This window comes from Tyto alba, unplaced genomic scaffold, assembly GCF_018691265.1.
Source record: "Tyto alba isolate M040663 unplaced genomic scaffold, T.alba_DEE_v4.0 Super-Scaffold_21, whole genome shotgun sequence".
NCBI classification, from domain to species: domain Eukaryota; kingdom Metazoa; phylum Chordata; class Aves; order Strigiformes; family Tytonidae; genus Tyto; species Tyto alba.
In genome coordinates, this window is record NW_024881295.1 from 8,058,138 (window position 1) to 8,084,306 (window position 26,169).

Here is a 26,169-nt window from a genome sequence, read left to right on the forward strand (position 1 = left end):
CTGTGGAGGATCTTTCAGAATACAAACCCAGAACAGGAGGGTGTTTGAAGTGGAATGTGTCTTTTTGTCCAACAGTGCAGGTTGCAGTTTGAGAAAGTGTAAGAGACTGAGCATTTTGCATTTCTGTCATAACTGCTGTTAGTAGGACATGGAGCAGTTTCTAAATATAGAGATACTGTTAATTTACCTATGTTGCATTTAAAAATCAGTATATTTTTTAATAAAATCTGTAAATTTTAGTATAAAAATATTTTGCTTTTCCCTGTTGAAAGTAATATTTAACACAGCAGCTAATGAAGGATTCAAGAAAACAATGTTTGCTCATCTGTTTGTCTAATGGGATTTATTTCTGCATTTGAATCATAGGTTTGCCCTACAGGCTCTACTTCTGTTGTGTTTTGCCAATCAACAGGAGAGTGGCAAATAGACAAATACCATTTCAAATCATAGAACTGAGGGGTAGTGACAAGTTTGGAATAGGACCTGCAGCTGCTTTTTGATATTCGCCTTTAATGGATTAAAGTTTATAATGTTCCTCTGCTCGAGCCACCTACTGCTCCAGCGCAGCGAGGTCCGAAGTCGCCCGCAGCACCGCTGTGCATCACTGGCAAAAGCAACCAAGAACCAGGAGTGCTGTTCCTGTGTCTCAGAAGTCCTGCATTGCAGGGAGCTTGGACCAGGGATTCCTCATCAGATTAGTGAGCAGTATTTCCACATCTGTAATTTCCTCAAGCCCCAGACTACCATTACGTGTTACCACATCATTTCAATATCTCACAAAATCATATATACTATGGATTTTAACATAATGGTCACTCTCACTGGCTGTGCAAGCAGCATTAGCTGTTTCTGCAAGCCATGTTTCTCGTCTGCTCCGCCAGCCAGGCTGCTGAGTGGTGATCCTGCCCTGCTGAGCTTCTCCATTCAGGAGTCCTGGGAACGCTGAGTTTAAGAATGGATTTCGGTAGCAAAAATCTCAGGAAATCCTGGACAAAGCCCCTCTGAAGAAAGTATGGCTTCTCTAAAACCAAGCAAGGCAAAACCAAAGTTGTAACCACATTATGCTCGAGAACTTCAGGGACCACGGCAAGCCCCTGCGTAAATTAGGGCAGTCCCTCACATCAGGCCCAAACCTGAGTGCAACATATGGACTTACTAATTGATCGTAGAATCTATCATGGAAGCAATTATAAAACTTCACTATTTTGTTTGCATAAAGAGCAGTGAAAATTATTATAGAGAACATACAAACAAGGCATACCCTGCCACTGTTGCATCAACAGTGCATTCTGCACATTTTCCAGCTTCCAGTAGGTCCAGCCCCCAGACCAGACCAGACCAGAGGTGCCCACCTCTTCTTGCCAGGGTACTGTGGAATGCAACAAAGGCTCCAGGTACCTGAGGAAAGGTCCTTTGCTGACCAAACCTCTCATTCAGCCCACATACTGCCTCGAGGGGGTGGAGAACAGCCCTAGTATGTAAGTGGCACTGCCCAGAATGAGAGGAACTACTCTGTCAAGCGTAGGAGCTACACAAGCAAAAGATGATGCCAGAGGTCTTCAGGAACTCATGTTAAACTGGTGTCCAGTTTTTTTTTTCTTTTTTTTTAAGCATAATTTCTTCCTTTAAGCACTCATCAGTAAGGTATCCTGAAACTTGAACAAAATCTATTTTCTCATTTCTTCCCTAAGTTTCTTTCCTCTATTTCAGAAATCAATTTCAATAAGTGGAAATCCTGCTTAAGACATTGGCTATTACCTCAACTTCTCTTCCTGTTTCCTTGGCAAGTCCCAAACCTGCCAATGGCTTTCAATTCTGATCTGGTTTTATTCCCGGATACAAGGAAGCATCCTGTGATCTGTGTTGCATAGAGCATACAGAAGGGATTTTATAAGGGTCTGTCTGCACTAAAGGCGTAATGCATAGCTGATGCAAGTTGCAGTGACCACACAGTCTTGTTCTGCATCTCCCAGCCCCATGTTCCCACTGTTCTTGGGCACTGTGATAATCTCACGTGCTCACCTCTTCTCTAACCAGCTCAGATTTTCGTTAAAGGTTACTGCTGCACCAGGACACTCATGTTTTGCTTTGTTACAGAAATGTTTGCCCTCGCTCATAGATAACAGTGCCTTCAAAAAGCTGTGAACTTTATGCTGTGCTGATTTTGGAACGTGTAGCAAGACTAAGACTTAAAACGGAGCATTTTGTTCTTCATTAGACAGCCCACTGCCCCAGCTTTAGCCCAATAACCTCCTCCCTGCAAATATTTGATCTTTAAACCTCACAGCAAGAAAAGCCTGTCCTGTGTTTGCCCATAAAGGCAATGATGTTGATTACTTTTTATTGATAGTGCTTCTTTGGAAGAACAAATAAGTTCTGTTTCCTGAAACAACAGTGTGTTGCCCATAGCAAAGGCTTTTAGACTCTAAGTGTGAAGTTACTGAGGCTGGGATCAATACCAGTTACAAACCCACATCTCACTTAAATGATTTTAAGGTTTCAGGCTATAGATAATGAATGTTTTATGTTGATTTTCTGTGCAGGAGGGAGTTCTTCCCTGTGCTCTTGCTAGTGGAAAAAGTGGATTAGCATACCAAAAAATTCAGCTATTCTACTTTGCTCAAATAACTACACTTAAATTACTACACATTTTTCTAGTGAGTATTTCAACCCTTGGAGTTGCTAATGAGATGCACACCCAGTTTGCCACCCAGATCCACATACGCTATGAATACATGCATCTTTCACACAGTTGTGTGTCTCATACCCAAAAACACAGCTGCCACGCTCCTTCTGTACCAGGTTTGCCAGGCAAGTGTGGCGTAGCAGCATTTAACAGCAGCAGTGCCAGTACTGTGAGCGTTGAAAAGTTGCATCTTTTCTTAAATAATTTAACTCAAATACAGCTCCTCCAGCTTTTGGGAGGAATGCTCTCAAAAACTTCACAGTGTGGAACCTACATGACCCGTGAGGCTTGTGTGTACAATACAAGCCCTGGTGGTAAAATTAATTCCCACGCAGCACATGCACCCAGACAAAGACCAGGCACACGTCATGAGAACGACAGTCCCTGTAGTTCTTTCTACACTGTAAGTTAATGTAATAATCGCTACTTCAGAAGAATAGGAGGGGAAAAAAAGGTAATCAAAAAAATGGAGTAGCCTTAATTATGCTGAAGGTGTACCTCAAAAGACATTCATTGCTTAAATTGCCCATTTCATGTAAGGTTATTATACATTTTCGAAAAACTGAATAATTAGCAAGAAAGTCAACTACATTCTCCTGGTACAGGCCAAATGAGACACTTTACAAATGCAAGCTTCATTTTCAGTGCATCAAAATTAGCCTGAACCCATATGACAAGCACTAATAACACTAAAGCACACATAAATGTTGATCTGCAGCAGGACTAGCAGAGTGGATGTTTCATTTCATAAAATTCCTACTGAAGTCTTAGGTTACAGTTAGCTTTAAGGCAGCGTGGAAAAAGTATTTTATCCAACCTTCAGGAAAAAAAAAAAAAAATCAATAGGTTCCCATACCTGAATGTTTTCATGAAATTGGAATCAGAAAATCAGTGAGTACAAACTTAAAGCAAGAAGGCACACTAACTGGTTCACAAGCTATACACACAGTCCAAACAGCATATAAAACTTCACTGATTCAAGTACGGGGCTCAAAATGTAACCACTTATAAGCAAGTAACTTTCAGTAATTGAAATAAAACCGGAGAGATCCGTTCACCTCCAACTTTGATGTCCTATGTATTTATGAACAAATGCTTAAATTTGTAGTGTAAGTAGAAAAAGTATGTCAAGCTATTGCACAGTAAAAGGAGTCTGGGTTTGAGACAGGAGAGAGCCTATGGCAAAAGAAAGTAAAATTAGACTTCGAGAAAACCAGAACAAAACCTGGAGTCATTCTGAGTCACATCATGGTGGTTCAAACAGTGCTCTTTTAAATAGGAAATGAAGAGCTTCTATCAGCACTTTTCATCAAGTGTGTGCTAGTCTTTAATAACTTAACTGGCTGATGGCCATTAAAAGCGACGTAGCTGCTGCTGCACAAGTTCAACGTCCTTCAGTTTGAAGTGCGTATTCTGTCTATGTCATTCGATTAAACCTTCTATACTGAATGAGGTACCAGCACTCTACATCCCAGAAAATTCTCTCTGGTACCCTACCTCTCATCAAGGATGATATTTCTGTGAGCATACATTCATTACAAAATCTGTCAGAGCATAAACATATCTTTTTGCAAATAGAGAGTTACACTGGAAAGACTAAACCTAGTTTGAAATCTGGTTCTAATTTCAGTCCCAAACTGTTAGCTTTAATACTTAGTTGAACATTTAAAGGTCATATTTGCTCATTTTAACATTGTTCACCTTCTTTTTTATAGAGGTTTTCTATTTCCTCTACTTATAGAATTTTATATTCAAAATTTTAGACTACGTAAGACTACTGTAAGTGGATGAGTCAAAAAATAATGCTGGCATTGAATATACGGTCTCTCATAGTCCTTCATGTATTGAAGCAAAGCAAAACAACACAATTTTTAAACTAGAAAATCATTACATAGTCTTGTTCTACTAGAACACCTTTACTGATTCTTCTAAGATAACAGCTACCTTATAGACACAAGACAGCTATAGTTAATTTTTCTTCCTGGTCTACCAAATGAGTGAAAATGTGTTTAGGGGGATTTGTTGTTTGTTTGGGGTTTTTTTGTGGGTTGTTTTTTTAAGTAACATTCCTTATTTAATACGGAGGCAGAAATGTACCACTTAACTGATGTTACTGATTTGCCTCAGACTAAATTTTATTATCTATTTTACTTAACTGGAAAACTTTTTAAAAGACCATTTACTCCATGCAGACAATAGTTCCATCAGCTGCAGACTGGGTTGTATTTTTTGCTTGACAGAAGAAAGACAAATGCTCCAACTTGCACAGAATACGTCCAGCATACAGTCTTGTCCCAATTAAGTTAAAATCATCTAAGAGCACTGCAGTTGCTAAAAGCAACTTAGCACTGCTGTCATAAAACATACATTCAATTACACTATTTCAAAAACCTTCCCAAGGCAGAGAAGCTGTGTAAAAATCCCTCTGAAAATGATTGCTGCCACTGTGGCTGCCAGGCTCCAGCCCTTTTAATGATAATGGTAGAACAAACGTACGATCCTATACAAATTATCTAATTTTAGGATGGCTTTTTTTACGTTATCCCATACAAAGTTCAGGACGCCTGACCAGACACCTGACCAACTCCTTAATACTTCCACGAAGGAGTAAGGTTTTTCCTTCCCTCCACAACGTCACAGAAAAAAATTATACTTTTTGAGTAACTGCTCACTCACCCCAGAGAAGGGAGAGCCAACCTGACTCCCACTCACTTTCTTGTGGGCCTGTACATTTTATTGCATATGGGAGAGGAAGATTCTGTATGCTTCCCTCAAAGGGCATGACATGGGCAGCAATTTCTACACAGATGCTCGGCAAAAACAATAAGTATTTTGGAAAGGCAGTAAGTATCAAACATTGGTTGTGACATCTCTGCAGAGATTTCCATTGGCAGGGAGCTCAGCCTTGTACCAAAAAAGGCACAGAGCAACAGCAAATGTACTTGTGTTGAAGCATGTTTTCATATTATAGAGGTCAGTGTCATATTTTATTTTTAAAGCTTATATTTTTAAATCAAATAGTTATGCTCTCAACAATATGACCACAGACCTGCTCCCTATATTCCAACAACCTTCTAATTTCCTCTTCCGTCTTCCCCCCAAAGCTCCCTAGCAGCTTACTGATGAGCAGCACCTAACACCACCACATCTCCCAAATTGAGAGTTTTCAGTTTTTATGTAGGTGAAACAGCTCCAAGAAATCACTCACTGTCCTACAACTGGCGATACAAATATTAGCCCTGACACATTATTGCTGCCTTCTCACTGGCTCAGAGGTGCCCCCAATACAAGACTGCACAGCCCTTGCCCCAAAAAGCCCTCCTCTCTTCTCCAGGCATCCTTTAGCCTCTAGAAAGGACTGTAAGCAGTAAAGTAACAACACAGCTGACGAAGCTCCATGCTTCTGATGGTGCTTGCAACCTCAGCACTGTTCACGTGAAACTGAAGAGCCCACAAGCACGTAGGCAGTCGTTTCAGGTAGAATTTATCACCATCCCACTGTCCCTAATGGTGGGCACGGCCATAAAAGCAAGAGCATCTTGACTACTCAATAGGTAAAGTGATATCCAAAACTATCCATTTAAGCAAACGCCATGCTTCTGAATCACAGGTATGACTGCAGGCCATCCTTACGCCTCGTGCCTTTCATCCTTTTGCAGATATACTTCAGCCAGAAACGCAATCACCCAAGTGGAGATTTGCTTCAGGTCTGTCCAGAGCTGTTCTGCCACTGAGCCTGCTGAGCCCTACAGCAGCTTCAAGTGGGATCATGATTTCCATCTTATCCATCCTAATTATTAGAGCCGCTGCAAGAAATTTTAAATGGCAATATATTAATCATATCAGTATTCTACAGAAGTAACTGTGTAATCCAGATATTGCTTCCAGAGGAATACAGGAATACGTTATATACCGTGCTAGCTTTTGTGCACTTGTTATATGCTGTAAGAAAATGTTATCTTTCAATGTAGTGCAATACAGGTAGGAAAAGAGTGACCCACGTAACGGCTCACATAACATGATTTTTCTCCCTTTATTCTTACTAGACAATTCTATGGTGTGCAGTACGGTGTGGTCTGTCAGCAAAAGTGCCTGAAAGGCCTCTTCAGCCATCAGCAGTTTCCCCCATGCATCCCTTGTTTCTCCTATAGATCACAGATCTCAAAACTTAATCGCAGACTAGCTGCTGCTCAGTGTGTCAACTGAGGCTCAGGGTATTTCTGAGGGCATTTTGCAGTCTTTAGTAACAAACAACTTGCACAAAAAAAAAAGTTCTTAAGGCAATAGAATACATCTAATTTTATCAAAAGGACCAAAATAAACTTTGAACTGGTAGGAGAAAATCCTAACAATATTTTGGTATCTAAACATTCCCATTGAAAGTATTTTTGTATGTTAAAATGTAGAGAGTGCTAGAGAAAAACTAGTAACATTTGTTGACATTCTTAACATAGTGTCATATTTTATCTCATAACAACAAAAAATAATGAGAAATGCTTTGTTAAAAAATTATTTGCTACAGTAGCTGTTAGATACGCACACCAAAAAAGGGGGTTTATATTAAATTTTGATATTTGAAATAGACCTGACTTCTGTCATTCACACAATTTTCTGTTTTGACCTTCTGTGAGCCTGTTGCTGCAAGTTTACAAGAAGGGAAGGATGTTTAGTCAAGCAGAGCTCTGCAAAACTAGGCAGACCAGTTTCTAACCTTCGTATTTTAGAAAGTGGGTTATCAACATAAACAGATTCAGTTGCTGTATTACAGCAACAGCAACATATACCAATGCTAAAGCAATGTATAAAACTGTGGTCTCTTTAAAGAGAGTGGAGTCTCAGTGCCAACTCGACTGGGAACAAGATTTCATGGCAGTCCTGACAGCATTCAGCACAGTCAAGTAGTGTGTCAGTATGTCCAGACCTGTGTCTTTAGCTGAGCAGAAGAAATCAGAAGTATAATAGCTTGTGTATTTCTGTTCTAGTCTCCCAGAACCTTCTTTATTATGATTTAAAATTTGCCAACACTATAATAATAAAAAATGTAAATTTAGATGCAGGGGAAGTGGATTCTAGGTTCTAATTCTCCTAGTACGACAACTTAGGATTGCTACATACAAAAAAAAAAATTAAAATGTGACTATCTTCAAAGATGAGATGGTAGGACTAAACTAATGAATTAGTGCAACCTTACAAAAACTGGAATATATGCCAAGTGATAAAGTAGGAGCTCACTTTTAAGTAAAATTAGCCTCCAAAGAAGTCAGTAGAGGAATGCCTCACACACAAAAGCAAACAAGGCAGTATCACATGATCACATGTCCAGCCCTCCCTTTTTGCAACCGCTACAGAAAGATGTGTCTGCAAGACCAAAATCAATGGCTTCGCTGAGAGCATTAAAACACTCAAAGCTGCCTCAGAGTTGAGGACCCTGAACCTTTCAAAGTTGTTCTTGAATTTTAGTATTTATTGTGCTAGACAGCTGACCTTAATTTTTACAGTATGCAGTTCAGATTGTAGGAGGCATTTAAATATAGATGATTTACAATAGTGAAATATTAAAATCAGATTGGTTTGGTTCAATTACAACCATTGTTTGCATAAAATAATTTCTGACGCGTAACAGAACTTTTTCAGGGTCATTTGCTCACAGAAATTGATGATGGAGAAAAACTGTTTCCCCTTAATTTCCACTCCAGCCAGTCTCACACTTGGTCATCCTGACACTTGTGAGAGTTGTGGTTGGAAGAGTGAAGGCTGTACAGGCGAACGCTAACTATAATCATGTGAACCATATCCAAGAGCCAATTTCTGACACAACTCTCTAATATTTTAAGTAACAACTCATAACTAAAAGCTGTTAAGTTAAAATAGCTAGAATCTTACAAACACTCTCCCATGTTTGATAAGAATCAGAGGTACAATGAATCTTTAGAGTATAATTCTTTAATGTAGCTTCTTGTGGAGTCTGAGAGGTAAATCATTCAACTGTGTATCTGTATTTTATGAAAAAAGTTAGACCATATCGAGCTGCATTATAGTCTTGATTTCAATTACAGAGCACAATTTCATATACTTATGTAAAATGTTTCTGTATTATAGAAATCTGATTCCTGCTCCAAACTGAACACCATCACATATCCTGAAAAGAAACAAATAATAAACAACATAAGTGATATATAAAGTATTGATGAAATTAAAACCAGTTCTCCTTATCCCCAAATTCCCAAGGTTTTCAATCTTTGGAAAGTTACAATTCAAATTTTAGCTGACATAGGCTTTTTTAAATAAACGCTTTGCCAATCTGTCATCCATATGGAGTATTTACCTTTGCAAATTAAAGCCCGTAATTTTTAAATTGGTATTATTCATTCATATTTCACATGAATGACAAGTAGAAGCATAATCCAACTTCTATACGAAATACAGGGTATCTCACAGAGTATTCACAGGCAAGAACAGGCCCCCCTGAAGGTTTTTTATTGTGTACTATATTTGCTTGATGTAGGATAATTGGCTGCTAACAAATTAATTTGTTCTCCCTTTCTCTTTACCTATAAACTTGCTTTCATTTTTTAAGCAAAGACATTAATCTCAGTATTTATCCAATCATTTGTTTTTGGAACGCTTAAGAAAACCCCATGAGCTGTCTGAGTGATGGTTTCCCCTAAAGAAATAAAACCTGCTACACAGCTATTCATACATTTCAACAGCGGATCTCAAGCTCAGTGAACTCTGAAACTTGAGAAGCAAAGTCTTAAACCAAGAAGTACTGTGAAACCAACATGTATACGGCAAGCTGAAAGAAGAGCATCATGTGCTGAAAAATCTCTGAACTGTCATAGAATAAACAAAACTAAAAGGTAGCAGTTCTCTCTGACAAAACAGATAGCAGTGCAGTAACCTTTAAAACCAGTTACTACTAAAGAAATCGGTGTAAAAAACAAACCTGTCACCAGACTGTACTCCCATGGGGAAACAGTAGTTAAGTTCTAATCTAGCAATGTTTCCAAGTCGGAGCACTATTCCAGCACCATAAGACCATCGGATATACTCTGCCAGCTTCTGCAGGTGAGCTCTGGGACCATCACCTGAAAGCAAAAGAGCAGGAGAACAAGAATCAAAGTAGACTCTCAAGGTGGTCAAAGGCTAACTGGATTTTTCAGAGCCAGAAGACAGACTACTTCAGAGCACCAGCTACAGATTCAAAGTTTATTTACTACCCACAACTCCCATAAATGACAAGTACCTTGGACTCAAATTACTATGATTTTGGTTGGATTGTTGGTTGATCTTCATTTTCCACCACAGGGTACCTACTTGCATGAATCTGGAAATGAGTACTAAAGACTTAAATGTCTTTAGTGGGTCCTCTATTAGTTTTTAAGTTTTAGAACTGATTAATCTGCTTTTCAATTGTGCACAGTGTCTCATTTCCATATGGATGCCACGTCTCCTCCATCAAGTGAGGCAGACATCAATTATCACTATAACCCAAAGCTGATTGAAATGATACTGGAAAGTCATACACTAATACACTGACATGTATCTTGAAAAAAGTTGGGAATAGAAGAAAAAAAAAATCACATCAGCTATCACTTTCTCATCTACACTCTAACACCACCACTTTTTATGTAGCTCACCCCAGCAATCATTAGAATCCCACTCAAACATAATCTTCCAATCTCCCTTCAGAACAGCGTAAGACATTAATCAATTACCACACTAGTCTGCAAACATCATAAATTCAGATACTACTGTTACCAGCCTAGCTCTCTTTCCTACAAGTTGTGCTAGAATTTCTGTAGAGCTCTAAAAATTACTGGCAATCTGTCAAATATGTAAGTTAATAGCAGCAGCTTTTTGACTGGCACCAAAATATACGCAGTAACTGAATTGCTTCTGCTGAACAGACGCAGAACAGCTCTCCTTTTTGCTTTTATATATAGAGAGAAGCAGGTTTTGTTACACAGAATTTTACTGAGTCTTACCATAGTTAAGATTGCAGAGGTTTCCAGCATTAAGGAAGAAATGTGTTCGGAAAAGGTCTCCAAACCCTCCCCGGCCAGGCCGGAAAGGGAGAGGGGTGTATAGATGCAAGCCTCCAGCCCAGTAGGCTTCTCCTCCCAAGTAATCACCTGTTTCGGTAAAATGTTGGAATAAAAGCATTTACTGTGGAATATATTAAAAGAACCAGTTGTTAAAGGTATAAGAACACATCCTTAAGTTGTTTTACATTGCACTTCTACCCTTTATAACTCCTGCCATTTGCTTCTATAGCTCTCTCCAACCTCACCACTATGAGGTAAAAACATTAGCACTTACACAATTCTTTAAAGCATCCACGTGAAGTGCCCTTTTTCTTCATTCCCTCACTGGGACAACCCGAGGCATGCACCTACTTGCGGTTCGTCGGAGACTACCTCCCGAACACTTCTCAAATACTTGCCTTAGTTTTAAAAATGGGAAATTGATATAAATATGCTGAATACTAAAATCACCAGTAACAGCGAGTCAGGGGCAGAGTCAGGAATAGAACTGAGGAAGCTCCTGGCTCTCCAAACACCTTTGTTGAATAGATTATCTTTCTCCTAAGCTACCTGGACATATGATGTATCAAACAGATTTGACACGACTGCTGCTACAACCACCTTTTGGGAACTCTTTCAGCTTAAAGGTTGCTTACTAATTAAAATGGCATACTGGGAGTATGCAAGTCTGAACATCCACTTGGTTTACAAAATCAGCTTGTGGCTTAACTAAGAACTACCAGGCTTTACTCCACTGTGAACTATTATATAACAACAGATCATAACACTTTTCAGATTCAAAATGCAGAATGAGTGCAATTATTTTTAAGCTATACAAAGCTTTAAGGACAGAATTTGACTCTCTGTTACAAACTAATATTTACAGTATTGTCAGAGGAGTGGGATTTAAAAGTTTCAGACCTTCACTCTGGGGTCCAATGCTGTACATACTGAATCCACGCACGCTTGTTGGTCCACCAAGGTAAAACCTAGCGAATACAGTCAAATTTAATTTAATGCTTCACTTCAAAGGACATATTTGAAAATATCTAGCCATACATCTAACACTGCTTTTCAGAGTTACAGGTAATTTTGTAGCAGGTTTAGTAAAGCGTATTTAAAGAAATACAAGAAATTATATCTAAATCTAAATCCTGATGCATTTAGCAAAAAAATTTAAAAATAAAGTATTAAAAATAAAAATCAGTCCTCCATCACTTACAAAGACCAAAACAGAAGGATCCCCAGCACAGAAGAATCAGAATACTGTCTGATTCTGCCTGTTGTAATAATTTTGATAGAAATACTGTAGATAAGATCTCTCGTGTGTGAAGTTGACACTTTGTATTTATTGTCAATAAATTTAAGTCTAAATGTTTTCTGCTAGTGATCTTTAAACTCAGGTGTTAGAATGCAAAAATGTTTAAAATGCCAACATAACTACAGTATGGCTTTGCTTCTAAAAACACCTATGCCTGATACAAAATTCTGTAGATGGCAAATAGAATTTTGCAACCACAATTATCGACAGACAGAGCTACTACATAGTAAATTATACTACCCCAATATGAAAATCAAAGCCAGAAGGCATGGCTTGAGTACTAACATGCAATTAAATCTAACTAGAAACCAGAACTACTACTGCTTCCCTCTTCTACTATAGACTTTTCTTAATACGTTTCCTGGGTTGACTGCACAAAATTAAGAAACATTTTAAAAACTTGCCTATCAGCTATACTGGATGCCTTTTCTCCAATAGGTACTAGCATTCCACCCCAAAGTGATGCTGAAAAAACCTTTGGAGAGAAAAAGAAGTAGTTTATTAATATATATTACTTAATTTCCCTAAAAACAATATTAGTAAAATTTCATCGCCCAGTAACAGGCACAGCTCCCCTTAGTCTGACAGAAAGATACAGATGATCACAGTGTATGCACGGGTAACACACCATCAGTAATGGTATTTGAAGGAAACTCTTGATCATTGCTGCCCTCTTTCTTTTATGCAGTGTCACATCTTGAAAAAGTCAATACAGCACATTTGAACCAAGTGCTACTTTCACAATAGCTAAAGAGAACACTCATTCAGCTCCTCTTCTCTTATGAATTTTTATGACCTGAAATAAGACAACACCGCTGACATAAATTACTCCTGGCAATTTTAAACCCATAGCAGACTAAGTCCAGCAAACAGCTACCAAAAATGTACAATTATTACCTGTCTGAAAACCAGCCTTATAATTATATGAAAACATCCTCTACAACTCACTATACTGACATCAAACACGTGTACAGCATTACTGCTTATCTATACAGTAATTCTTGGGAGCCAAGTCACTATAATAAATATATGTAAATCGCTTGCTACTCCTACCAAGCAGAAGTGCTACTGCCAGACGGTGGGATCTACTGTCAATACCTAGGCTAAAGGTGTTGGATAGTGTCTCTAATTTTACAGCACACTCCTGCTACCTTCTACCCTGAGAGTCCCCAGATGCCTCCCCTGCCATTATCAGATGGGAGCGCGTCAGGCGGTACACGCAGATCTGCTCACACAACACACGCAAAAGCCAAGTGCACGCAAGTCTACACTCATGAACAATGGGTGATGTAAAATTACGTACACCACACGATGAGATATGCTTCACTTTCATTCACAGTGCAGGCATATTAGCAGCCATGGGAACTAGCAAAGTCCTCTTTGTGTAGCCATAAAGCCACTAAATTACCTCCCAGGAGAATACGCTGTCTTTCTTTGCTGAAGGTCAGCAAATAAATGCAAGATGAATAGAGTGCACTCATCAGGCAATGCCTTTTCTTCCACCACAGGGAAGGTGCACATGTATTGGTGTAATAAGAAAGGGGTGTAGCAAATAGCCATAAAATGCCCTTCTGTGTTGGCCTCACTGATCTAACCCAAGAATTTCATTGCACTGAGTCACCTCAGAATAAAAGCATGTAATGGCACACCGACAGATCCTTGCAGCATCAGTTCATTAGTATCTGCAGTACGGAAGTAGATTGGAGTTTTTCAGGTAAACTGTTGGCATAATGCTAACATTCTTCTAGTCTCCTATAACTTCCTCATTATTCTAGTACTTCTTAAAAGGCTATCAAGAGGCAGAGATCTTCTCAACGCTTTTTTGGTTTGGTTTTGGTTTTTGTTTTTTTTTTTTAGAATGTTGGGATGCAAATTATTGTAACCTCTGATTTTTAAATCTTCATAAGGAAAGTAGTTGTCTAACTCCTCATTCAGCTGTAAGACAAGAACTGACTGCACCATCTCCATGTGATGAAGAACTGATTTCTAAATGCAGACATAAATATTTCTAGAATATATCCAAATTCTTATTTCTAAGCAGAAAAAAACCCTATTTCCACCTAATACTAGGTCTATGTTGAGAAAACTGCCTGAAACTTAAAATCTCTATGTTCTCATAAGAAGCTGAAATTCATTAAACATGAACTTGGAGTTATCCAGTTTTGCTTCCTCTGAAAGCAATCTAGTTGGTATACACCGAAACTGCTCCGCCAACCAAACCACAACTTTAAGTGATGATGATAGCGGAATTTGTTTCAAAACCACACAGCGACTCCAAACCAAAGTACTAACGTAGACACCACACAATAAAACCTGTGGTATGTTCTGCTGACAGGATGGCAGACTGGGGTCTCATATAAACTTCTCACAGTATCACGTGTCTTCCTTATTGGAACTTAAATTGTTCATTGTGCACAAAATGGTGTAGTACATGCTTAGCGTTGCAGTGAAATCAGTCTTCCCATTCTTTCCCAGTAATTTTACATAGAAGAAATAATTGCATGCTATGATACCAAAATTAGTAGTCATATATTCATAATTTACAATGACAAAACTAAGCCAAGATTAGTCAGAATCTTCATAACCAGGTGAAAGAGACAGAACAAAGCCTGTAATACGTTTTTGAAAAATCACTCTTAAAGAAAAATCACAAAGAATAGACATGTTCAACATTACTTCTAAAAGGAAACTAGTTCATATCGTTAACTGTTAACAGTCACTCTTTCCAAAATGCCCACTTCTCAAGTGACTGTACATGACATGAACATCAGGTTAAAAATAAAGACTATTTCAATTTTAAAAACACAAATCAAGATATTTTCAAAAAAAACAAATCAAGAGATCTATACCATCCATCTTTCACTTCCATGAAATTTTTCTAATCTATGGTGAAAAATCATAAGACACAGACCAATAACCTTATCTGCTAACTCAGATCAATTACTAAAATATCTTTTAAAAAAATTACCGAATCCCAGATAAGTTGCTTATTCAACTGAAATTCAAAATCCTCTTTTAGAAAGCTCACGTCTCCACCTGTATAGCCAGCCAACTCCTGCAAAGACATAAGTTTATGAAAGTTGTAACGGATATTACATGCTTCTTCCCCCTAAAAGTTCATCACGTGCATGGGCATAAGCAGTGTTTTCTATACAAGAAATGCAAAATCACAGGTATGGAGAGACAACTGAATTTTGGACCAGTGAAAAACCATGCATGACCCTCAGAACAATACTCCTCCAAATATTAAACCAAGGTATTGCTTTCTAAGCCATTTTGTAAATGACAGCAAAATAGAATGGAGCTGGAAAATTCAGCACCCGAAAAAAAAACTCCTGCTGCATTTATCTAGACCTGAGAAAATTTCAGAATGTACTAAATCAGGGCTGAAGAACCAGACAGTCAGTTACATTACACCAATGTGAGTTGAAAATAACAAGTTAAGTGTCTGAATCAGTGTTAGAAGCAGCATCTAACAAATGATATGTTAACTAAACCCTGAATTATAACCACCTTTCTCACTCAGAAACAGAAGAATTCACTGCTGCTTACAGGAACAGCAGCAATTCTAGTTCCAACGGCATTTCAAAGCAATCTGCTTCCAAAGCATTGCAGAAGTTAATGCTTGTGAAGCGCTACCCATACAGCAGAAAAGGAGCTTTTCTAAAAGCTGAAAGTAACAAGAGTGAAAACCATTTTCTGTGACAAAATGATACACGTGTATGCCTTTAGAGTCAATCAGTCTTCCATTTTTAATTCTAAGACTTACAAACGTTTTAAGTAGCAACAGGACCACAGCCTGGTAGTCTTACATTACAGTGTTAGAAAACAAGGACTAATATCCACTGTAAAATGTAAATACTATCAGGGATAATGTATCTCAGCTAATAAATAATTTAATGCTAATAGTGAGATAAAATGGCTGTGCTGTTTGACCAATAGTATACAAATTAATATTTGCCACCATAAAAAAGGTTTCAGGATTTTAAAAGGCACACACTGTAAAGATAAAAAGTAAATACTCGTCATCACTGTATCCTAGTCAATTTATAATTACCTTCTAACTTTAGACATTTTCAACGTGAACATCAAATAGATAAATTAAGACTTATCCAAACACAGATAAATCCAATAATAGCATAAGTGATTTAATATTACCTGATTAATTTTCAGCAAAGCACCTCGTCTTGGTAAGATTGAGGAGTTCCGGGAATCTATTACCATGGCATGCTGAGAAGAATAAAAAAATTATTTTTTAGATACTCACATCTGTTGAATACCAGAGAGTGACACCATTATTCTCCTTCAAAACCTGTGCAAACAGTAGAAGACAACAACTGTTCCAGCTAAGGCTTCATGAATTTGGAAACAATATACCTACTTAGTTTTGAATTTAGAGGCCACATGAAATGAAGACATTTATATCTTCTGGCTGTGGTACACACTAGAAATGTAGCAGCAACAACGGCCCACTGGAAATCACCAATTTCGTGGCAGTAACCTGAAAACAGTTTATCTCCTACAATTTGTAAGCTACAAGTTAAAGATGACAAGTGACCAAAAACTGCTATAGGAACTGGTATTAGAAAGGGCACAACAACTATAGGATAAGGAAATGCACTGATCGTGTCTTCGACAAAACAATTCTGCAGAAAGAAATGACAGAAGAGATGGCAGATGAGACAGAGGGAGGCCCAGCAGAAAGAACAAGCCAGCCTATGAAACAGTCAAAATGCAACGGTCAACTATGAACATGTTTTCTCTTTGGACCTCCTGGATGACTCTATGTGAAAGACCAAACACAGCAAAAGATACTTGAAGTAAAATACACTACCTACTAAGACAAAAAGCTCCTTTGGTATCATTCATAAGTATTAGATGACTAATGTCATGTAGTAACGACAAAATAATGTGTTTTTAAGAATCATAATGAAAAAGCCTTACAGAGAGAGAAGATTTAAGAGAGTGTCCGCTTTCTTCTCGAACGGAAAAGGATGCTGTTCTAGCAAGGCAGCCAAGCTCTCTCCACACACCCTCCCACTTCAGCGTGTGATTGGTCTTCCAGATTGGAAACTACAAATAAAGAATTGAAAGACATTAAAAAATTTTGCTATAAAATTAAACATTTCCCTGAAAAATATTTCTCTCTAAAATGTATTTATACATGCCTCTATGCTTATTCTTGCCAAACTCCCTGGATCAGATAAAACCCCTTTTTCATTTCAGAATAACACTAATTCTGCTCCAGCCAAGAGTTTCTTCAAGCAGGTGCACAGTACTTAATCCATCCCAAAAGAAAAATATCTTGAATTGGCTTGATACAGTGAGTTAAGCAACCGGCTGCCCCTCTGAAATGTTACTCTGAACATTAAACATTTCAAGAAAAACACATTGCTATTTTTATATGGCCAAAATAAGCTTGAATTCTAACAAAAAGACTAAAGTGTGTTACCTCTGTAATTTTAAAATTGTTGACCTCTTTCAAATAATGACAAGTTAGCCCTGTGCACAAGTGTTTCAATCTTTAAAGAAAGCCAAATATTTGTGAAAGCCAGCTGTGACCTGAATTAAATGTAAATGAAGCATGTGTTTCACAAATGCTTGTGCTACACTTACATTAAATTCTGTTGATATTCCTCTATCAGTTTCACGAAGAGAGCTCCAAGGGAACTGTCCAGTTACTTTATACAGGTTAACTGAAAAACTGAAACACAACATTACTGGTAGGTTTGAAAGTGAAACTATTTAAGTAGGTGGAGTTTTAAATGATCACAAAAACTTAAGAAACCAGCTCTGCTACATTATTAACAGACCCTCAGCAAAGGAATAAATTTAATTACTCAGTGAAAGGTCTTATTGATTGTTTTATATTCCTTCACTAAAAAAAGAAAAGTACTCAAAAATGCATCCCCTACTTTCTTTCAAAGTTTCCAGGCTGTGGTTTGAAGAATGACAGGCCATACGAAGTTTCCTTTGTTCCATAGGAGAACTGGAAGGTTACCTTTTCTGCACGTCCAAAGAGATTTGGGAACTTGAGCCCAAGTACCTATGGAAAATAAAAAAACCCACAAGATTTCATGCAGTTTACTGTCTTACATCTTAATTGTATGCTGAAGACAGTCATATCTACCATGAGAGTGAGAAATGAAGACATTAAAAATGGCTGTAACTGAATGTGGTTTTAAGTTAGGTTTCTCTCTGCACTAGCAGCAAAAGCCATCACAATAGCACAAGTTAAAGTTAATCATCCAATTTTTACTGCTGCCCAGTAGCTGCTGACTTAATCTGCATTCTCACCGTATCATCAGTACTGCTATTATTTCAAGCAAAATCTCCCAGTGAGTCTTACAGCCCTGGAGAGTAAGTCTTTGTCATAATAAACAGCTGCTCGACAACTGCAGAGTTCCCAGCTGATCATCAGGAAAGCTCCTTGTCAGGTAGGGTTCATCGGAACCACAGCAATAAGCCAACGGAAAATTATCAATACAGAGTCACTCCCCTGTATTTTCGTTTTGAGTAACAAGATGCTTTTGCAATCAGTCCTGACAGCAGTACAACATACCATTACAATTCTCCAGAAACTAGTTAAACACTTTTTCCTGTTCTGACACAAACTCCTTGTATCCCTTTGGCAGCTCTTGGCCCTCTGGCAGAAAGGATGGGGCCGGTTTCCTCCAATCACAGACACTACCAGAATTGTTCTACTGTTGTGTATTCTATTTTAAAAGAATGTAAAAAAGCTACCAAATCCTGATTGCCTTCATTGCACAGCTACTGGAAGCATATCAGCCACCTGAACTTTGTGATGATGGCTACTATGCAACTATCCAACTAACCACAAACCACTAATCCAGAGGGCTATTAGCATGACATATTAGATCTACAGGATTCAGAAAAATTTAAGGGATTAGGATAAATGTCAAATCTATTTAACTCTTTAGGAAACATAATCTCTGCTGCCAATATGAATGTATACGAGTCACGCTTTTATATCAGTCAATTGTTTTACTTCTCTCTAACAAATTAAAATCAGAGGGGGAAGCTGAGTACAAAAAGAGAAACCACAGTAGCTTTCAGACTGTTTTCAAGTGCACTAGAACCAAGAGGCAGGGTTCCCCACTGGTCCCATTCAGGCCACCACACCCTGGACACCACTCTCAGCAGCAGAACTGCACAAGCAGCTCAACTCACTGAGTTCCTGTTCTCCCTGCACTCGCAAAACACCATCACCTGAGTTATGCAGTACCTTATCCAGGTTAAAAATACTCCTAAGAAAAGCCAGATCAAGGGACTCAGCCTTATCTACCAGCCCCAGGCACGGCTGCACTGTGCACATGAGAAGGCAGAATGGCTGCAGGAATGAGCGGCTGAAAGCACGATCTACTAACACCAGCACTTCTGTTGGAAGGCCATTAACACAACAACAGTATGGCTGTTACTTTTTGTGTCGATTGGTAAACGTGTTTCACACAACATTCTAATGTGATGCATCCTTAAGTGAATCAACCGGAAACAAGTTTCACAGTTTGTATGGTTCTGGGAAAACTTGCATTTTGCAGCCCAGAATAACTGGTACTGGGCTACCATAGTGAAAACCAAGAGCAATTTTTAAGTCAAATATAAAGCATTTCAACCAAGAAGAAAAACACTTTAAACAGATCTCACAGAAACTAAATGTCAAACCTGTTACTAATCTCTCCAGTAGATAAAGTGTCTTAAATATTATTAAGAATTAAAAAATGAACATACTGAGTTGAAGAATGCTGTAGCTTCCCCTAGCTCAAAACAGGCTTTTTCTGAATGAAAGCCTGACTAATATGAAGACTCTTTAGAGACAGAGGTCTGGCAAAGCCAGATCAAGAAAATAGTTTGGCTTGGATCACCAAATTCTTTGATAGGTTTGAAACATGAAAGTAACAGGAATATCAAAAGAGATTAATAATTATTTGAAATAACCCATACCATACTGCCTTCATTGTTGCCAACCATAGTGTTATAGCTTCCAGTTAGTCTTCTCAATTCTGTTACCTCAAAGGTAACATCTAAACCATTTGGAAGGGCATCATCTCCTACAGAAATAAACAAACAAACATATGCTATCTCTAAAAACCTATTTAGAAAAACGCAGACAGAAGATGACTTGAATTATTTGAAAACTGTTTGAATTAAATGATAACAAAAGTCCACATTACAAAGAAAAATGGCTTGAGAAAAGATGGCTTTTGGGTATGAGTGCAGGATTTGGTTCAATCATAGTATGATTGGCTTTAACCACCAACACGTTAGTTTAATTATGAAATAGTAACATGTTTGTTACCCACCGCAAACAAAGATGTATGCAAATTCTTACATTAGAATAAGGAGAAATTAAAGTGGTCCAGACATGGCAAGAATGCCATCAGGAGGGCAGAGCTCCCAGCACTCTGCGGGTAAGTGCCAAACAGCAGAAACCGCCTCGTTGCCTCAGGGCTCTGGCTGCGGCAGCCGTTCCGAAACGCCGCTGCCAAGGGTACCAACGCTGCCTGAAGCGAACGGGACAGCAGCCCATGGCCAGCAACCCGTGGGACTGCACCACGTTTCCTTCTCAGAAACACAACTCTCCTCTGCTGAAGGGAACAGCAACGTGTTTGAAAAGCAACCGCAAGCCGGGGAACGAGAACTGGGCCATCCCGTGAAACCTGCACACGTTCAGCTGCCCCATATATACTGTAAGTCAATCTTTAATCACAAGCACTGATACAATTACTGGTATTTCCTCAAGCACCAAGGATGTGCTGATATAGTGTCAGTTAAGTGACAAGTAATACGTGGAAGTAAAGCCCACATTTTCAAGCTTTTCCTCAAGTGTTCCTCTGAGAGTCTGGATTACTGGATGTGTACTGTAATTATTTCAGTGTTGGAAATGCACTCATTTTTGCATGTATACAAGTAATGTTTATATACACATATCTACAGACACATGCAAAGAGATCTTTTTCATAAGGACAGTGGATGTAGACACATACATTTGTATACACAGCACATCTACACGTGTATCTAAAATATATAAAGGTATATGAGAGTAAGTTATATACACAAAAAATGTCCAACCTATTACACAGGGAAATATACATTATAGGTATGCATGTGTCTGTGTGTATGACAAAACAAATGAGGATTAATAAGCCAATACATACCTTGACAGGTATCAATCAGAACCTCTACCTGTCTAAAGATTCCTAGACGAAGCAACTTTTCACGAGCTTCATGCGATTTTCTCATCACCTACAGGATGAGATAAGTAGCTCAGTCACAGAATCACAGGACAGTTTGGGTTGGAAGGGACCTCCAAAGATCATCTAATCCATTTGAGTCTTTCAGATTACCAAAAAATAACTAGGATAAAATAGTTAAAATGCAGATAAATCATATAATATTCACAGATTTTGTATACAAAGACACACATATGCACCTTCAAAACAGATCACAACCCCTTTAAAACTTGAATCTGTAAAGAAATAATGAAACGCTGAGCATCCTGCTCAATTCCTACCACTTGTTAGTTTGCTTCCCAATTGTTATAATACGTAAACCTAATACTCAAATAGGTTTTAGTAGTTAAAACTTATACACCTATTTACAGGACCCATGCTTTTGGCAAAAAACCCAAACACCCTAATCCGTTTAAATTTGGACCAATTTACTGGTCTAACTGCCAGCTATACTCCAGAAGGAATTGCCACCTAAAAGTGCAAGGACATACAGCCTAACTCACACTTTGATCCATTGTGGAGACTGGCGAATTAACTGAAAGGTCACCTACCCAGTTTAGCAATTCTCAAATGGGAAGAGTGAAGCTGAAAAAATATCTCAAGGGTATTGTTTGCCACCTCACAACATCTTTGAGCTGAATACATCAGAAAATAAAATATTTGCCAGTATTTCATACTTCAGTTCGGCTTCCACTCATCACAAAAATCATCACGAAACTTGACAAAGTCTCCCATGTCTGAAGGGAGCAGCACAAAGCAGGAAAAAAATAGAGAGAAAAATGGTATCTGATTTTTGAAACAGTAGGTCTGATATTCACTAGAGTACTTACATCAATGAGATTTTTAGCCTTGAAAACATCAGAGATTTCATACATGATAATGTCATCTTTGGTCCTTCCAAGTCCATCAAAGTGCACATGCTGAACCACCACCTGAACAGAACAGATGTTTAAACACAAATACTGAATTTGTGCCTAATAATGAGTATCAAAATCACCAACAGAGAAAAAAATATTGTTGTCCAAGTGAGAAACCCTGGAGACTCCTAGACTAGTTACTGCTAACCTACATTATCAGAAATTGGAGCTATCTACAACTCTGGAAAGTTGTTCCCTTAACATGAAAATTAAAGAAAAAAGAACTCTAATAGCAAAGCTAATACTGGTTGTAGCAGAAGAGACGGTAACAGACTGTAGCTGCTGGGATTTCAGTCATAAGTGTTATATGGACAAATAAGTCACAGCAAAAATCACACTGAGGTATTAAGATGTGTAAGACAAAACATGTAGTTAGTCGTAGTTAGCCATATCTTGTATCAGACACAAATAAGCAAAGAGTTAAAAGGAAAAACAAACCAAGCTACAAGCCATAGATATTTAAACTCTAACTATTAAGATTATTAATACCACTTGAGCATTGTAGTTTAAAATGCTTATTAAGATCACTATCATTATGAGGTTTTATATTTTCTTAAAATCATTCATCTCCTGTTACATAATCATCTGAGATAATTTTATCTTAAAAATCACAACACATCCCAGGTTAGTTGGTACAAATGGACTATAGCGATTGCATTTCCCTTATTCTTACAAACTTTTCAGTGCATTATAATTTTAGGGGTGTCAAAAAAAAAATAATAATCTGCAAATGCTTCATGTATTCACATACAATAAACCAGCAGAATAAGAGCAACCTAGTGTTACTGTAAAACCCTATCAGAATATATACATAACAAACTAAATAAAAACAAAATGTTATCACAAAGATTCTAGTGAGGATTACTATGAATAACATAAGGGAAAGAAAAATTTTAATAAAAACTAAGTTAATGCATGGTATCTCACCCTTGTAGCATGGCTAACAGGGTCTTATGTGTGAAATATTTACAAAGTTACCATCCTCTGCTGAAGTTAGTATTTCCCTTATTGACATAATTCACATGGTGGCGCTTTACCCTAACCTGGCTAATACTGCACTCTAGCAGATTAAGGACAGTCACTTGGCTTGCCCCTAAGCAGTGTTGCAGAAGCAGTAATCTCTTATGAGGGGAAAGTAGCATCTGGAACAAGGTCTATTGGCTCGAAGCTGAATTTTAATAACAACTCCTGTGGAAGGAAAGAAGAGAACAGAACTAGACAACATCAGATTAAATTCACAGTACTAAAGTTAATTCTTTCACATCTCAAACCATAATTTAGAAAGTTTCCTTAGGAAAAACTAGCAAGCAAGGGTGCCAAGACATTTCTCTTAAGAAAAAAGTCAGGATGTTGTTCAGGTACTTACATCTTTGTTTTCGAGAATTTCCTGCTTGGTCTCAGGTTCAACTTCAACCAGTTCAGCTTCCTCTCCCAAGGCACCAAAGTCTGGCCCACCCATTGGAAGAGGCTCCAAGCTCTGAAAGCACAAAAGAAAACTGCATTTAATATGGTACGTGGATTTGTGATTTATGCCCTTTGCAAAGGAAGAAAACCATGGTTCTTGACCCTGTGTTCATCAGATCCTACAGGGAAAAAAGCAGAAGAGAAGAACTAAAATGAGAGGAATTACCAGCATACTTGTCACCTACCTGCTTGCTGAAATTCTTAGTGAAAGCTGAAGAACTTCCATGTTGGCCAATTTCTCAAAAATACTGTGCACTTTTTCAAAAACAACCTTATTTTTAAGGCATGCTTTCTGTGTTAAAGATGAATTCTACCTTCTTAAAAAAAAAAAAAAAAAAAAAAAAACCCTATAAAATCAGGGTGTCATTACTTAGTCTGGGGTTTGGGGAGGGAGAGGAGCGTTCATGTTGAGCAATTGAAAAAAAAAGGGTGTTTTCAGCATGTTACTCTGCTCTGCATATACTTATATGCTTTTATATTGCAATGTCTCTTTTCAAAGTAACCTTCCAAGCAATGTGCAAGAACTTCAGGGCCCATCCATCAGAGGTGAACATTTTAATCAAAATCGTTTCCAGCAAAGCCTGGCTTTATTTACTATAACTGAAAGAGTCCTAAAATAAAGACTTACCAGAAGATAACAGATTCAAGCATGAGTGAAAAGAGGGTTGCCTGCAAAAGCAGAGGTCAGGATTGGATAACTCAGTACATCTACTTTCAGCCTTAAGTCAATAGTACAGTACCTGCTGCATTATTTAAGGATAGCTGTTTTGCTGGAATAGTAAACTGCTGTTACATATCAGAACCAAGTTAAATGAAGACAGAATCCTCTCTCACTCCCAAAAATTTTCAGGCAAGCATGAAACACTCCGCATCCACACAATATTGCGTATTAGTTTATACTACAGATGGATACAAAACGAAGAATACAAGAAAAAAATTTGAAACAGGAATTAAATTAGTCATAGTAATTAGATACTCTGGAGCCTTAACAGCCCCTGCAGCTGTTCCTCAGTCTAATTAAACACTAAGTAAAAGCCTGCTGGTTTTCAACAGGCTCACAGAAAAAAAAGGTACTCTATCTGGGATCTTGAAGAATCATCCAGATCGTTCTTAGCTCCCGAATAAGTCAGTCACCGATTAATCATATCTGAATTATCTACCTCACAGTTTTAAACACCCCTATGAAAGCTCCCCAGGGCTGCTTTAATGGAAAAGTAGTTTAAGCCAAATTCACAAGGTGTTTTACCAAATGGACTTAACATTTGTTTTGTGATTCTTTTGCTTTACGGTCAACCGCATCACCAACTTTTTCTACATTACACTGATATTCTTATAGCTTGACTTTCTCATAGCCTGTCTCACACCACTCTTATACGTCCATAAAGCAGACTGCTCAAGAGTGGACTGCTTACCTAGAACATCCTGAGAGATGCTTCTCTAATGAAGCCTTGAGACATGGAGAATTCATTGCCTTCCTTAAGTATTTCAGAGCCTACGCATTTGTATTTGAAATTATTTTCTGATGGTTAAGGCACACTTTTTCCTGTTGATGTTATAACCAATACTTCTCGTCCTACCACAACCAAGGCTTATACCTTTACATTCCTTCTTTAAACAACGGTATGCAGATTTGGAAATGTATGCGTCTTTTCACGAAGGTTTCCAAGCGCTTCAGGCCTGTGAGACACAACCGATCTCTGCAAGCGATGCTGCTGTTTGCTGGGGAAACACACAAACCTACAACCTCCCCCTCGCACCACTCGAGCTACAGCTGCAGGGCAGTTTCTCTTCGCTCCGTGATTTGGTTGGGTTTTTTTCGCCTTTTGTTTTGCTTCTCTTTATGCAGTCTGCCTTTTGCCAGCCCCTCATCGCAAGGTCAACCCGAACGCCGCCGGGGAGGGAGGGAGAGCACCGGTCCGGGCCCCATCCCACCCCGCCGCCTGTCCCCACCCGAGCCCCGCGCACACCCGAGGGCAGGACAGCGACTACCGCGCCGAAGCCCCCTCAGGCAAGGCGGCCGTATCTAGATCCCGGTCCCAGTCCCGGATTAGCCGCACCTCTACCCGCTGGTGGAGCGCGGCCGGCGCTCGCCCCCGCCCCGGGCCTGGCCCGAAGGTCGCCTCGGCGACCTTCGGGCCAGGCCCGGGGCGGGGGCGAGCGCCGGCCGCGCTCGCTGGCCCGCCCTCCGGGGAGGTGGGGGTGGCCTCCTCGCTGCCCCCGCGGCGCTTACCCGTGCGTGTACGGTGCCCATAGCGGGAAGGGGAGGCGGCGGCGGCTGGAGGGCTGCGGGTGTTTAAGGCCGCACCGTGGGGGCGGCCATGACAGGCAGCCCCGCCCCGGCTCCCATTGGCCGAAGGCGTGGGAAGAGGCGGGGGAAAGCGTCCTTCCGGGAGGTGCGAGGGCGCAACCCGGAAGAAGGGAAGGGGATGGTGGGGCGGGAGGAGGAGGGGGAAGAAATTACAGTCTACTTAAGAACACACAACACGCACCACACAACCGGTTT

General features: G+C 39.0%; 1 protein-coding gene across 2 annotated transcripts; it reads right to left on the reverse strand.

Moving 5' to 3' along the window:
• Positions 1 to 8,613: 8,613 nt before the first annotated feature.
• On the reverse strand, positions 8,614 to 26,024 carry SAMM50 (SAMM50 sorting and assembly machinery component). Of its 2 annotated transcripts, none has more exons than XM_042795408.1 (15): positions 25,897 to 26,024; positions 23,569 to 23,679; positions 22,116 to 22,217; positions 21,211 to 21,298; positions 19,997 to 20,103; positions 17,950 to 18,080; positions 17,651 to 17,738; positions 16,979 to 17,107; positions 16,193 to 16,264; positions 15,003 to 15,089; positions 12,439 to 12,509; positions 11,635 to 11,702; positions 10,675 to 10,821; positions 9,633 to 9,774; positions 8,614 to 8,825 (listed from the first exon to the last, which is right to left on the reverse strand). In XM_042795408.1, exons 1-15 carry the CDS (start codon positions 25,915 to 25,917, stop codon positions 8,780 to 8,782), a joined length of 1,410 nt encoding a protein of 469 aa, XP_042651342.1. In that variant the 5' UTR covers positions 25,918 to 26,024; the 3' UTR covers positions 8,614 to 8,779. The 2 variants fall into 2 exon arrangements, with proteins under 2 accessions (XP_042651342.1, XP_042651343.1); XM_042795409.1 differs by lacking the exon at positions 25,897 to 26,024 and adding an exon at positions 25,079 to 25,553.
• Positions 26,025 to 26,169: the final 145 nt, after the last annotated feature.

Excerpts from the sequence above, each read along its gene's own strand:
- SAMM50 (XM_042795408.1), bottom strand. The coding sequence starts at position 25,917 with ATGGGCACCGTACACGCACGG. Across the intron at positions 20,104-21,210 it reads TCTGATTGATACCTGTCAAG|GAGATGATGCCCTTCCAAAT; the intron begins GTATGTATTGGC and ends TTATTTCTGTAG. Across the intron at positions 9,775-10,674 it reads CCTCTGCAATCTTAACTATG|GTGATGGTCCCAGAGCTCAC; the intron begins GTAAGACTCAGT and ends TTTTGCTTTCAG.